Raw genomic sequence first — 15,610 nt, 5'->3', positions numbered from 1 at the left:
ATAGTACAGTTCTACCTGATTATTGAGAGAACAGAGCACTGTTTTTTCTTCTCAGAATATAAAACAATTAAAAGATAATTAATCAAATTGTTTCTCAATGAAGTGAGCATCTGCAAGGAATATATTTTAAAGCAATAACTTATAGCAATGATTCACAGAGATAGTACTCAAAACATTTTAATTTCTAGGCTGAATCTATCTTTTCTGTGTATGTGAATTCTAAGTATAGACTTTTAATCTGCTTACAGGCAGGGAAATAAATAAACTGTTTACAAACTAGTTTTCTTTCCATATACAGTGTCTAGTAGCTACAAAATTGCTGTTCGTATAAAGTCAGATTGAATTTATACCAGATTGTTTTATCTAAATACCATCTACCAGTTTTTCAAAAATAGAAATAAGTTACTTACCAGGAGGAATTACTATGAGTTTAGTTCCTTCTGCAAATATCTTGATCCAGCCTGATCTAACACAATGGTTGCAGTTTCTACAAAAATATCACCATATCCCAAACTTTATGATGTGATCAACATTGAGAAAAATGGCAATTTGTCTTCTGGGTTTCTTTGGAAGTCCTTAAATATAGGTTTGGTAGTATCTTATATTTTATAAGTTTTCTTTAAATAAATTGTTTGGATGTCAGTTTTCCATGAAGGCTGTAATTATTGAAAAGGACTAATGAAAAAAAAAAAAAAAGAACAAGAGCAGGAAAAGAAGAGAACAAGCCCACGTTGATTGATTACAAGTTGGGTCACTTTTTTTCTAAAATACCCAGGAAAGTATGCAGAGAATTGAGTTTTTATTTCCAGGTGTTCAATTGTGTGAAACTGCTCAGAGATCACATCACAGATAAGGCCCTACTCTCTGTTCTCACAAACACCAGGGCTGCTTCCTCAGCACACTGGGAATGGATTTCTGAAAGGAGGAAGCTCTTCAGTAACTGAACATGCTAATCTCCTAACACAAATAGACTTGAGAAATGTGAGCGAAATTGTCCACTACTTAAGATGCTGTATTCATTAGCCAACGTGATTATTTACCTGGAAATGCAAAATAGGATAATGATTTCTGTTATAACAATACTTTTCCTGGAATAGAAGAAAATAATTGTAGAATTCCATCTCCTACAAAATAACAGATTTCTTATTTAAACTAAAATTTAAAAACAAAACCCAGTTCTATGATATGTTGAAAGAAGACTCCTCTTGCAAGTTGTTCTGTGATCTCTTGCTCTTTCTTGGATCAGGGGAAAGAAATGGTCAGCAGCAGCTGAGAGCTTTCCTGAGTACAGGTGAGTTGTCCATCGGCCCAGACCCAAAGAGCAGACGCCTGATGACGCCATGTGCACGTCAGATCCGGGTTTCACCCATGTTCCATGAGCAAGCATTGCCTCTGGCCTTGAGAATGAAGCTGTGAGGTGAGCATGGTGGCCAGCTGTCCATTCACAGTAGAACAAAGCATCCAACACAATGGGAGAGAATGTGAGGTTTAGATAAAAACTAAAGGTGTTTTTAACAGCATTTCAAGTAATTACTACTTTGAGCTGTCAAATACCTTTTGTACCTCTTGTAGATGTAAATGGTACCCACTCAATTCCCTTGGAAAAGTTTTTCTTCTTTTTTTCCTATCTGAGACCATGAGCAAAATTATTTGGAGCTTTAGGAGTTATCTGTATTTCATGATCTATGAAGAATTTAAGTGATAAAATGCAAATGAGTAAGTAAAGAGTTATCAAATCTTTTATTAAATTAACAAGAAAATTTGAGAACTATATGAAGGAAAAAGGACAAGATGCCCTTGCTGGTTGGCTCAGTGGTATAGAGAAGCCCAGTGTGTGGATGTCTCTGTTCAATTCCTGTTCAGGGCACACAGGAGAAGTGAACATCTGCTTCTCCACCCTTCCTCCTCCACACTTTCTCTTTCTTTCTCCCTTCTTCCTCCACAGCTATGATTCGATTGTCTCCAGAGAGTTGGCCTCAAGCTCTGAGGATGGCTCCATGACCTCCTCAAGTGCTAAAAATAGCTTAGTTGCCAAGCAATGGAGCAACCAACACCCCAGGTGGGCAGAGCATGGCCCCATAGGGGGCTTGTCTGGTGGATCCCAATCCGAGGCATGTGAGATTCTATCTCATTGCCCCTCCTTTTCTCACTTAATTTAAAAAAAAAAAAGAAAAAAGAAAAGAAAAGAAAACAGCACAACATTTTACTAAAAGCCATAAACTAAAACCTGCATAAATGATAGATATGCTATTTTCATGAGGAAAAAAGCCCCATATATTGAATAAGCTAATCCTTCCTCTATTCCTATATAAATTAACTGCAAGGCCAATCAGAATATTTTATTTTTTATTCTATGATGTTTGGTTAAGAGTAGGCAAGATAACTTGATTTTAAATGCTAATATAGAGAATAAATTTGAGGTAACTGAAAAATAATTTTTAAAAAATATTAGTGAAGACAGATCTTAACACTTATTACAAAGTTACTGATATAACATGATAATGTTGTAAGAAGGTTGAAACAAAATAAAGCAGAAACCCCACAGAAATTGCTTTAAATATATGTCAATAATAAAACATGATATATACTACTCACAAAAATTAGAGGATATTTCAAAATTAACATGAAGCAATTAAAAAGCATTTGATTTTTTTACAAGAACATCAGAAAAGCAAACGACAAATCAAAGATAGTTGTTTGATTATGCAAATGAGATGCAAAACCAACTTTTATTTTGTTGTTGAAAATGCACTAAACAAAAGGCTGAAAATCCTGGATTATCGCTTCATATTCATTTTGAAATATCCCCTAAGTTTTGTGAGCAGTGGTAGAATTTTTAAATTATATTAACATGTTAGATTATTTAAAAACTGATTGCACTATTGATGATCTGCTGTGAAAATAGACATAGCTCTCTACCTCATACCATATACAATAGGTTCTAAGTGGATTAAAATTTAAATTAAGAAGCTACTAGACATGTGAGCGAGGAACACAGAGACTTATTGTGTCCATTGTTAGAGGAGCTTAGAATGGAAAGGGGAGAAGAGACACTTTTACTTAATTTAGAGAATTTTTACTTGTAGCATTTTCAAATAAACATTCTTTAAAAACAAAAAGTGATGAGGACATAAAGAAAGTGACATCAGATTTGTGCTTTAGAAAGATATTTATGAACAGAAAAGTATGTTGGTCAAGGTGTATTTCAAAGATGAGTACCATAAGCCACTAAGATGAATCCAAGGATTCATGTTATTGTAGTGACAGTGAAGATGGACAGAAGGGCTGATGTTATCAATATTAATGTGACATTAATATTAAAATTCACATGAGATAAATCAAATTATTATTAAGGAAGTTGAAAGTAAAGGAAAAGACATTTTATGATCAGAAATGTCAGGGTCAAATTCCAGCTTTTGCACTCCTGATGATATGTGCTTAAACCCTTCTTAAAACCTCAGTTTCCTCATCTTTAAGGTGGTGATGATAATATCTGTTTCTCAGGACTTTTGTACAATGTGCATTAAACAGATGTTACAAAAGTTCAACACATGGAGTTCACATTCTAAGAAAGAATGGAAAATCTTAGTCTTGTGTACAAAAATCAATAATTTTGCTTCTACCTCTGTTTCATGTAACACTAACACATACACAAAGGCACATATAACTCACTCATCATATTTTGAGGTAGCTGGCTGAGGGAACTAAAATTCAACTTCAAACACATTAGGGAATTAATAAATATATAAATAATAAGCAAGTCAAGTGAAGTAAATCACAAGTGTCAGCTGAATTGCTTGAGGTTTTGCATAACTATTGATATTTCAGGTTTGATGATGATTTCTAGTTGACTAACTTGAACCAAATTTGGTAGACTATCAAAAGCTACAAAGATATCTTTTATGTTTCATTTTAGAACGTGGTTACCATCTGTGAAGCCAGTAGCCATGGCCAAAAGGACAGCCGCCTGGCCCATGCAGGTTCGCATTGAATTCGAACAGATGGTAATGAAACAACGGAGCTATAAAGCCAGTATCCACGGCCACCATCCCAGCCACCTGGCCCATGCAGGTTCGCATTGGATTCGGACAGTCGGTAAAGAAACAAAGGAGCCAAAAACTGGTGGACCATCACCTTTAATCCTAGCTTGTACCCGGCGGGCAAGTAAAAACTCACACTGGGCTCCAAAACCCACTCATTCAGTGCACACAAAGCTACTGACTTATCCAAGTTTTCCTAGAATCAAAGGTTTCTAGTTCACCAAACTTATTCACCTCTGTTCCCCATCTCCTTCCTTTTCCCTGCACAAACTCTGTACAAACTGGCTTCTCACTCAACACTCTGCCATCTTGGCTGCTTCTTCTGGCCTCCTCCACATGGCCTTTCTCTGCTCTCCTCTCTGCTCTCTTTTCTAATGAATCTCAAGAACCAAGAGAGAGCAAGCTCCCGGTCTGCCCTCATTTTATAGTGTAGAAATCAAAACCTTTAATCTTATATATAAATAAGGAAATCTCTGATACAGAGTCACTTATCTGAGGCCTAATGGGATTCCTCATGAGAGTGCACCACCCTACATCCAAAAGGGTGGGAAAGGCTTAGTCTTAAAACCAAGCCCCAGGTTACAAGGATCCTACCTGCCCACATCCTGCCCCCAACACACATTAAACAATCACACCCATCCCAAGCAATCACCCGGGTGATGGACTTCCACGTGGGCAGCACCATCTTTAACAAAGTAAGCATAATATATTTTATCTGCCCAACATCATCTTAAAACAAAATAATAAATTATGCATTTTTCCACATTGGTTTATCTTCTAGAAATTTTAATGGCTTTTAATTAAATCTGGTACATGAGTAAGTTACAGAAACTTCTGTAACAAAGATTACCAGAATTATGTCTTAAGACAAAATAGACATATTATTCAACATGTACATGAAATGAAATCACGTACTATATGTGAACCACTAAGGTAATGTTGATATCATCCATCACTGAGATATCAGGTATATTTCTGTATAGTACAATAGATCATTGGAAAGTACCGTGTTTATTGTTTATCAAAATTCAGGACAGTGTTTGGCCAAGGCCAGGTAATTGCACTTTCAAGCATGTTCTTCCCTTCAGCAACTTTACCATCTGCCTTTATTCTGAACTTGTTGATCTTCTATTTTCTAAGGCAGGGGTCGGGAAACTTTTGGTTGAGAGAGCCATGAATGCCACATATTTTAAAATGTAATTCCATGATAGCCATACAATGACCCGTGTACATTACGCATTATCCAATAAAAATTTGGTGTTGTCCCAGAGGACAGCTGTGATTGGCTCCAGCCACTCACAACCATGAACATGAGCGGTAGGAAATGAATGGATTGTAATATATGAGAATGTTTTATATATTTAACATTATTTTTTTATTAAAGATTTGTCTGCAAGCCAGATGCAGCCATCAAAAGAGCCACATCTGGTTCGCGAGCCATAGGTTCCCGACCTCTGCTCTAAAGGTTTCTTTGCACTTTGAGAACTTCACCTGGTACTATGTGGAATTCAAATACTTATTAGTTTATACAGCACCCATAAGAAACCATGTTTGGTGAAGAACTTGTTTCTGTTTTTGCAAACAATACATGTTTGTCTGTCTGAACTGTTATGCATGAAAAGCACTTGCATGTGAAAATATCTCTCTTGGTGAAGAAACACTGTACCTGAGCTTCATATCCTCTATCCTTTTCTTTCTCCTTGGTCTAAGATCACAAGCCATGGCTATGTGTTCTAGAAGTGAAGAGAAGGGAGATTCTTAAATGTGGGGTCTGGGATGAATTACGCACCGTCCATGTATACTTATTCAGATGTACCTACACAGTACAGTGGCTATTATTGTTATTAAAAAGCAGAGGAGGAAACTCAAAGATTTGAGTTCAAGTTGCCAAAATGTCAAACTTTATTCTTTCAATTACTTCATATTTCTTGGATAGAGTTAAAAGATGTGTGTGGCAGGAACAGTTACTAGGTCTATTCCAGGTCTATGTAATTTAGAACAATGGTCCTCAACCCCCGGGCCGTGGACCTGGACCGGTACTGGTCCGTGGGCCATTTGGTACTGGTCCGCAGAGAAAGAATAAATAACTTACATTATTTACATTTTATTTATATTTAAGTCTGAATGATGTTTTATTTTTTTAAATGACCAGATTCCCTCTCTTACATCGTCGAAGACTCACTCTTGATGCTTGTCTCGGTCACATGATACATTTATCTGTCCCACCCTAAAGGCTGGTCCATGAAAATATTTTTTGACATTAAACCAGTCCATGGCCCAAAACATGTTGGGGACCACTGATTTTTAGAAGATCTGTATCTTAAATGGTTAAATATAAGATATTTGGTGTTTCCTGACAATTACAAAGTATCACCTTAAGTAAAAAGTAGGTGAAATGATTTGCACTACAAATAAGTAATGGGTAATCAATGTAAGCACCTAGAGAAGAAGGTGTAAGGACTGGGTTTAATTTAATTGGAATATTCAAATAAATTGCACAATTTAGCTCTTTTTACTTATCCTTGAATTACATTAGGAGACTAAAGTGTCCATGGGAACATTTGTACCATACGGTTCAAATTATACATATTATTTGGATTAACTGGTTATTTCTGTCATGAGCATGCTGATTACCTGAACACTAGAAAATAAAAAAGCTGATTACCTGTCAGCTAGAAAAATAAAAAAGAGTTTCTAAACATGCATTAAGTTAGAGAAAGAGGAGCAGGAGCTCTCTGAGTCGGATCTAAGAGTTTTGGTTGGAGGTTCTGTCTGGTCAGCCAATGCTAGTCTCAAGCGGTGCCCCAATGAGGTTGACTGGGTTTGTGGTTTACTTTCTGGCCAATGAAACCACAGTTTCCAGGGTCTCCTGTCTTTTTTTAAGTTCTCATATCATGGAAAATGCCTAAAGAATATTAAGGCTTCCTCATCTCTTTTTCTCTTATTACCAGACGAAACAGAAGAATAGGAAAAACAAGAAACTACCAACTGCTTGACAAAATATTCTTGCCACTGTGTTCAGTGACACAATATGCCTTTGTCTTTACTGAGACAGGAAAGTTTGGGGAGGAAAATAATACAAATTGTGGGGATTGGGATGGAGTGAAATTGGAATTGATAATTTCGTTCTGGATAATTACAAGACATCCAAGAAGAAAGGTTCCAGCTGTAATGTAATGGTTTAGATTGTTGTTATTACTGTTGTTCTTGTTATTTTCAAGGTGTGGCTGTTAAGAACTTGAACATGAAAATGTTGTGAGTCACTCTAACAAATCAGAATGCAGGTCAGGGCTATCAAATTTAGAACCAAGTACATGACCATGCCATTAGGGTTGGTGCCAGGTATCAGAATGAAAAGCAGGGAATTAGAACCTTAGTTCCTCAGGTTGTTTTGTAACTGGAAAATATTTACAAATATGTTTATGAAAAACCAATCTCCACCTCCCATATGCCCATATACATGATGTGTATGCCACGGACACTATTCCAATTATTGGATACTTCGGAACTGATGGAAACTACAGAAATAAAGGAGAATAAATAGTCATGGGAAAACAACATGGAGATAGATGGGGCTTAGAGCCCATCCTCTGTTGATCTTTAACCCTTCTCAACAGGGTGAAGTTATATACTTTACCTACATATCAGACCTACTATTTTCTGTGAACATCACTTATGGAGACAAAGTATAGTTAGTTGTTAAAGATTCCTTTTGAAAGAGTTACAGTTTTGCTAAAAGAAGTTCAACACTGACCATAAGAGAGGCAAGAAAAGGCACTAAACTGAAAATCTGAAATGCAAGGGGAGCCCTACCTCTGTAGTTAACTAGCTATGGACAAATCACTGGCCATCTCTGAACTGGCCCCAGCTTCCTCATTCAAGAGTTAGCATTGTGCTGACTATATCCTAAGAGCCCTCCCTCTCTCAGCCTTTTGTGAACTTATATAATAATTAAGAGCATTAAAGAGTCTCTTTTGGTTGTTCAAGTGTGGCAGGAGTTAAGGGCTAATAATAGAGGGTTTTTTTGTAGCTTCCTTATGACTCTGTGACAATGTGAGAATCCAGCAGGCACAGTAGTAGGTGGCTTCATCAGACATGGCAACATTATTGATTATCAGGAAAAAGACTCCATTATCTTTCCTAAAGGTCTCCAAACGGGGATTGAACTTGTCATCCTTATTAGTCTTGGTTGAACCATAAAGAATTCGTTTTGGGGGTTCCCCTTCCTTTTGTTGATACCAGTGCACAATGACATTCTCAAGAGGAATCCCAGACAGCTTGCAGCTTATATGCATTGTTCTATCTGGCCTTCTGGTAAAGGAGAGTTGATCTTGAGATATTCTCATTTTAGCGTCTCCATCTGAAAAACAAGAGAGAGAATTCAGAAGTACTTGAAAAAGTTGACTCTGGAGATAAACACAATATGATAAGAAAGGGAAAAAGTCAACCTACAAACCCAAGCCAAAGACATAAGGAGGATCCATGGGGTTGGCATTGCCAGTGACTAGTCAGAATGTATACTCCAAGGGGTATGAATCAGGACCGAGGGTGCAGTGACAACCCTTGTTCTGCAGAGGCAGGGGAGGGGTAGGAAGATTCGCTTTAGAACTCGTGGAAGTCCTTAGTAGTAAAATCTGTTGCAGTATGATTTTATCACGTTCCTGGTATAAAGGAACTATCAGATCCCAGAAGACCACATTAAAACACCTGTGTTATAATAGTTCAATGATAACTACTTCTTGAGAGCAATCTCCTCACAACTTTTCTTAAAGTGTTGTTTCAAATATATCTATTCTTGAGTTCTGTTATAGAATTTTCATCATATTTTGTGAGACTATGGGTAGTTAAGTATGTAAAACATGAGAATGGGAAGGAAAGTATTGTTACTTTATAACAACTAATGAGATAACATTCCCATAACCTTATGCAGAAATATGTACATTTTATAAATATATAATTTGCAAAATGTTCACAGAGTTTGATAAATATTAACAATTATAGGTAGGCATTGCTTTAGCTACTATGATGTTACTATATTCTGCTATTAATAAAGAATATTTGGGGAGGAAAATCCTTTTGTTTCCTTCAATTCTTTTCCTATATACAATTATTAGTTTTTTTCGAATTAAAGCTCCACTTTACTGTTGTTTGAAGAACAATGTAAGATGTAATTTCTAAAGAGTTCATGAGATGCCTCAGTGAAGTTTTATGATAATGGGAAAGGACACTGTGATTTGTTAAAACAATGTACAAACTTTCATGTAGGAAAACTCATTCAGCCCTCAGCAATCTTATAAGGTTGTTAACACTATGTCTACTTCAAATTGGGAAAACAGAATGAACTTGACTTAGTAAATTTCTTGGATTGTGTTGTCAGTAAGAGGCTGAGCAGAAATTTGAAATCATGGTCTATGTTACTCAAAAGACATTGTATCTTCAATCATTCATATTTATTCATTCATTCAAAATCAACAAATCTTGTTGAACACTGGATTATGGCTTCCTTTCCAAAAGACTTCCCATAGGTGGCCAACCAGAGACAATTCAAGACACTAGGAAACCAGCAGAGTTGAAGATAGATGAGAAAGTGTCATTACTGAAAGAAGCATCACAAATTGGGTCCTTGAGATCTAGCTCAGACCTTGCTCAGGACACATATGCAAGAGAAAAGTCTCATAGAGACAGCAGTCTGGTCTCTCCGAGAGGCAGAAAGGAGATGATGTTTGTTCCCACAGGTGCAACAGCATGGGAGGGTTTTTGTTCAGTGACTGCAAGCATTTCTATGCAGTGCATTCGGTCCAGCAGGCACAGTAATATAGTCCAGTGCCTGCCTCATCCACTTGGTGAATCCTAGGCTTGCCAACAAGTTATTCTGCTGTTTCCTTGCTTCATAACTTTCCTCACTGACACCTTGCTCATGGATAACATTGTCATTAGAGGAAATATACAGGATTCGTTTGGGTGGTGGGTCTGGTTTCTGTAGGTACCAGTCTATAAACACGTCCTTTTTTAAGGTCTCTCTTTTTATTTGGCACTCAAGAAATGCTGTACTTCCTTTTTTCTTAGTAGTAGATGTTTTGGCTTGTGTTATTGGAATGTCTCCATTTGTGTCTGAAAGAAAAGCAAAAGCAAAAATTAGTGAAATTTTAGCATTCATTAAAATAGTATGCATTTGTTGTCTGGTAATGAAAATCTTGGGATCCACATTTTCCATTTTCTTCCTAAAAGATTCAATGTACAGTGGAGTCTGTCAGCTTAGTTTGAATGACCATGTTGCTGTCATTCACCTGACTGGGCCAATAGACTATCCAGGCTTTCTACTGCCTCCCCTCAAATGGATAAGATATTGGCTGGGTAAAGCCACTCACAAGTCCAAAGGTAGGCCACCACGATGACCTGGGCAGGACCAGCATTCTGCCAGACTTGTCAGTTGAAGTGATTGAATACTAGGATGATCACAGAGCCAACCCAGGGCTGATTTAGTGATAGGAAGTGTCTCTCTGAACATACAGTTAAGACCCATAAATTGCAGGAAAAGAGGATTGTGCTATTTCCTCAAAATATCCTGTGAAAATAGGTCTTTTAACAGAATTCATCAGTAAATTTCTGTCATTACTATGTGATTGTTACCATCTGATGATATCAGTGTAAAGAACTTTTTGTTTGTTTGTTTGTTTAGGACTAAAGTCTTTTATTGATCTGAAATAGAAAGGGGGAGAGGAAGGGTTTAAAGGAGGAGAGGAGAAGGGAGAGACATAGAAGCAAATTTTTGTTGGGATGTCAGCATTTTCTTTAAAACTTTATAGAGATTTTGCCTATCCTTACGTTACCAAAGTCTTTCCTTATCTCTACTGAGTCCACTGATGAGGCCTCCCAAGGCTTGTTTAATTTCTGTTCTTTTACTTCTTGCATTTCCTTTTTCAAAACAATAAATTTCTTCTCTCTGATGAAATTACCTACCTGATAGTGAATGTTGTTTTACCTTTTCCACTAGAGACATTAACAAAGCAATCATACTTATTTCAAATTCCCCATCGGTTGTTCCAGCATGTGTGTCATGTCTGCCTGGTTCTAACGATTGCTTTGCATCTGGACACTCTTTGTTCTCGTCCTTTTGTGTGCCTCTACATTTCTGGTTGCAACGTGGACATGAATGGTACAATAGCTACGGATGCACATATATTTTATGCTTGATAGCGAGCACATCCTTCCTTCTGCTAGTGTGTCGATTTGTCTTATTCTCATCAGGAATTACACTGGGTTTGAAGTTTGTTGGGTTATCAGGGTTGGACGTGTTGTTTCCACGGTTCAGAGAGTTAAAATTAGTCTGGTCATGTTATGTTTGTCTTTTCATTTGTCTTTGTCCTTCCATTTGTTCTGCCACCCAGAGAAAGTTTATGTCTTAAAGCACCCTCAGCTATATGCCACTGTTATTTTTATGCAAGGTTAGCTAGCATGCTGGTGAGAGGTGAGGAAAGCAGGCATCCTCTGACTCAGTTTTAAATAGATACAGTCAACCTGGGTCTGAAAGTGTGGCCTTCACAAGTGTTCCTGCCCCTCTTGCAGAGGCGGAACATGGGTTACCCTAGTTCTCCTCCTCCAGCTGCAGTAGACCCGCCCACTTCCAGCAATGGCTATGATGCCCATCCTTCTGCAGATGGAAACTTGTTACTTTGTGAAGTTAAGGGAGATGGTTCTGGGCAGTTTGGGTTGTGGATCCTTTCTATTCCTCAAGTGCAGTGGGATATACCACTAGTGCCTTCCCCTGCTGGAGAAGTCTTTTCCTCCCAGTGGAGATGGAGTGGATTGGGTCTGGATGGGTTTCTCCAGTTGCTGTGCTCCCCTCCTGCAGCCAGCTTCAGGAGGAAGCTTTCTCCAGATTGTCCCTGATCTTTGCTACAAGAAGCTTGTGGGCTTCCTGGAGAAAAGCTTAAAAGATAGTGGAAAATACCTATATTCTGGTTCACAATGTTCACACTCTCTCCCTAGTCCATATTCAGCTCTTGTTATCTTATTAAACTTTCTAGTTTAATACAGCTCAGTTGGTGTTAGACTGCATCTGTCAGAGGTAAGCAAATGCTCAGCTTCCATTTCTCCTGCAGGTGCCTGTCTAGCTCCAGGTTTGGAATAAGTCACTTGCCCTGCAACTTAGTTCTCTGAAGGTTCAAGCAAAGTTATTAATTTTTAGTTTGTCCCTTTTTTAATGTTTTTGTAAGAAAGGAACAACAACATCCCCCTTCCCTACATCTCTGAGCACATGCTGGTCCTCTTCAACATTTTCTAACGTATTGTTTTTTTAGTTGAGTTGTGAAAGTTCTTTATATATTTTGGACACCATTTTTTATATGTGTTTTGTCTGTATCTTCTTGTCTGTGGCTTCTCTTTCCATTTTTTAAAATCAATTTTTAAAAGAACGGAAATGCTTATTTTAATGAAAGTGCAATTTTTCAGATGTTTTTTGTTTTTTTCTGTCTTCAGAAATCATTGCCTAACCCAAAGTCACAATGAGCTTCTCCTGTATTTTCATCTAGAAATTTTATTGTTTCAGTTTTACATTTGGTTCTATAATCCATCACAAGTTAACTTTGTTCATGGTGTTTGGTATGGATTGAGGTGTTTTGCTTTGGTTTTGGTTTCTCCACACAGATGAACAGTTGTTTCAATACCGTTAGCTGAAAAGTTTGTAGTTTGTTCATTTTTTTTTTAATTTTCTTGGCACCTTTGTTAAAAACAGTTAACCACTTGTGTGTGGACCTAATTCTGGGTTCTTTTTTCTTATGCTCTCATCTCTGCATTTTTCCTTTTACAAAAACCCCACAGTCTTAACCAAAGTATGTCTAAGATTTTAATCTTTCCAAAAGTGACTATTCAATGTCCTTTGCTTTTCCGTTTGTATTTTACAACCAGCTTCTTAATTTCGACAAAGAGTCTTTGTGAGATTTTGGTTGGCATTACATTAAATCTGTTTATCAATTCAGGGATTGATATGCATATTGAGTAGTCCAATGCATGAATATGGCATACCTCTCCATTTGTTTAATTGTCATTCGAATTCTATCATCAGAGTTTAGTAGTATTCAACATATAAATCCCTTACATTTTTTGTTAAATTTATCTCCAATATTATAGGTTTATATAGCTATTATAAATAGTACTAGTTTTGAAATTTTACTTTCCAATTGTTAATTGTCCATGCAGTTGGCCCTTGAACAACACAGACTTGAACTGCATGGGTCCACTTATACGTGTACTTGTTTTTTTCCAGTAAATACAGCTGATCCTCCACATACATGGGTTTTGCTTCCAAAGAGTCAACCAATGGCTTATAAAAAATAGCATTTTAAACCCACAATTGAGAGTTTGCAGATACAGAGGACTGACTGTATGAATTTTTCTTTGCTATTTTAAATAAGGAGCTTGAGCATACACAAATTTTGGTATTATCAGGGCAACCTAGAATCAATGCTCCACAATGCTGGAGGATGACTGTAGTTAAGTTTTTGAGGAGTCAAGTTATTCACAGAATTTTGACCGTGTAGAGGTTCAAGCCCCTACTCCCGTATTGTTCAAGGGTCTACTCTATTCAGAATTACAATTTATTTTGCATCTCTCATTTTATTATAAATCTGCATGATGCATGTGCCATTATTTATTGAACCAATCACCTATGTTTGTATTATTATGTAATTTCCAATATTTTGAATTTTTACCATGACTAATTTTATATGATAGATATGTACTTTAATATTGTTGAAAATTGTACCTTCAGAATAAATTTCTAGATATTGTTTGCTGGATGAAAAGGTAAATATATACAAAGTTCTGTTAGATATTTTCAAATTCCCCTACAAAATGTTGTATGTTGCATTTTTGCTGAAATTTAGGGTTGCCTATTTTTCCCCATTGCTTAACCAACATAGCATATTGTCAAATTTTTAAATTCTTGCCAATCTCATGGGTAAGAAATAATATCTCAGTGCAGTATTGATTTGCATTCACCTTGTTAATAAATTAATTTTAGAATTAATTTTTTTAATCAATTAAAGTTAAAGAGAGAGAGGACAGGAGAGAGAGAGAGACAGGAACAAAAACACTGATCTGCTTCCTTGTGTGCCCTGATCAGGGATCAATCTGGCAACCTCTGAACTTCAGGTGCAAGCTCTAAGTAACTGAGCTATCTGCTAAGAGCTCATCCAGGGGTCCCCAACTTTTTATACAGGGGGCCAGTTCACTGTCTCTCAGACTGTTGGAGAGCCGCCACATACAGTGCTCCTCTCACTGACCACCAATGAAAGAAGTGCCCCTTCTGGAAGGAAGTGCGGCAGGGGGTTGGATAAATGGCCTCAGGGAGCCACATGCGGGCCGCTGGCCGTAGTTTGCTGACACCTGGCTCATTCATTTGCTAAAAATAAAATTTATCTCTTTTTTGCATGCTTAAGAGCTACTTTTATATCTCTCTTCATAAATTAGCTTTTTATGTCATTTGCCATTTTCTTATAGAATATTTTAAATGTTCTTTTCTCCATTTTTAAAGTGTAATTTTATAACAGGGATAATAAGCCTTTATCTGCTAAACAAGTTCCAAATAATTTTTATAGTTTGCGATTTGCACTTTGATTTACCTTATGTTGCTTTTACCCCACACACTTTGTTTTCATTTTTATGTAATAAATTTATTAATATTTTCTCTTACACATCTTGAATTGCAGTCAGACTTACAAATTCATTCTCTAACCCCATGTTGCTCAAGAGAGCTGGCAAATGTTCTCTGTAGGTAGTCAGATAACAAGTATTTTAGCTTTGTGACTTGAGGTCTATGCTGTGACTGCGCCCTTCCTCCACTGCAGCCCAGGAACAGTCCTAGACTGTAGGTAAATGATGGCCACGGCTGTGCTCCAGCAATATCAGAGAAAGACACTCTATCAGAAAATGTCCTACAAGAAAGAGTGTCTTATTTTATTTATTTTTATTATTTCAAAAAGAAAAGAAAATAATGTTATTATATATATTTTGTTCTTGTTTTATATTTTGAAAGTCAAATCAGCCATGATATTTATATTTACACTAGGAAGTCAACACTTAAATTTATTCTCAGCCCACAGTAGTAGTCTACTTGTTCAATAATTTTTTTGTGAATGAGATTTTGTTTCCTCTTTAGCTGTGGGAACAACAGACCAAATGCTTTTTCACAGCCTGTTTCAGAGGTCCATGCACGGTGGTGGCAAGGACTGTCACTGAAGTCAGGATCCCATCCCTCCAGCCCCACTCAGCAACTGGCTGGCCGCAGAAGAGTAAATGGCATCTCTCTGCCTGTTTCCTCATCTGTAAAAAATGAATCAAAAACAGCATGTCAACGGATTGTCACAAGCATGAGGTGAATGAGAACAGTGCGTGAGAAGGAGCAGCAGCTCTGAATGAATGAGCTATGGCCCCCGCTGGTCCCGGCAGAATCCAGGGAAAGGACCCTGATGCTTGTCACCTGGTATGTAATCATCTAGTGACCCAGGGACTGAGGCCTGCAGAAGGAAGGGCGCTGGCCCGGCTGTGACTCCATGCCTCAGTGTAAAGTG

General features: G+C 37.3%; 1 gene segment (V, D, J or C); it reads right to left on the bottom strand.

Moving 5' to 3' along the window:
• Positions 1–15,610, bottom strand: part of LOC136407776 (T cell receptor gamma constant 2-like) — a 57,791-nt gene that overhangs the window by 17,870 nt on the left and 24,311 nt on the right. The window contains 1 exon segment of the C gene segment in view: positions 11,992–11,998. Coding sequence covers positions 11,992–11,998 — 7 coding nt within the window.

This window comes from Saccopteryx leptura, chromosome 6 (assembly GCF_036850995.1).
Source record: "Saccopteryx leptura isolate mSacLep1 chromosome 6, mSacLep1_pri_phased_curated, whole genome shotgun sequence".
Taxonomy (NCBI): domain Eukaryota; kingdom Metazoa; phylum Chordata; class Mammalia; order Chiroptera; family Emballonuridae; genus Saccopteryx; species Saccopteryx leptura.
The sequence above is the reverse complement of the archived record's forward strand: the minus strand, read 5'-3'. Positions and strand labels throughout refer to the sequence as shown.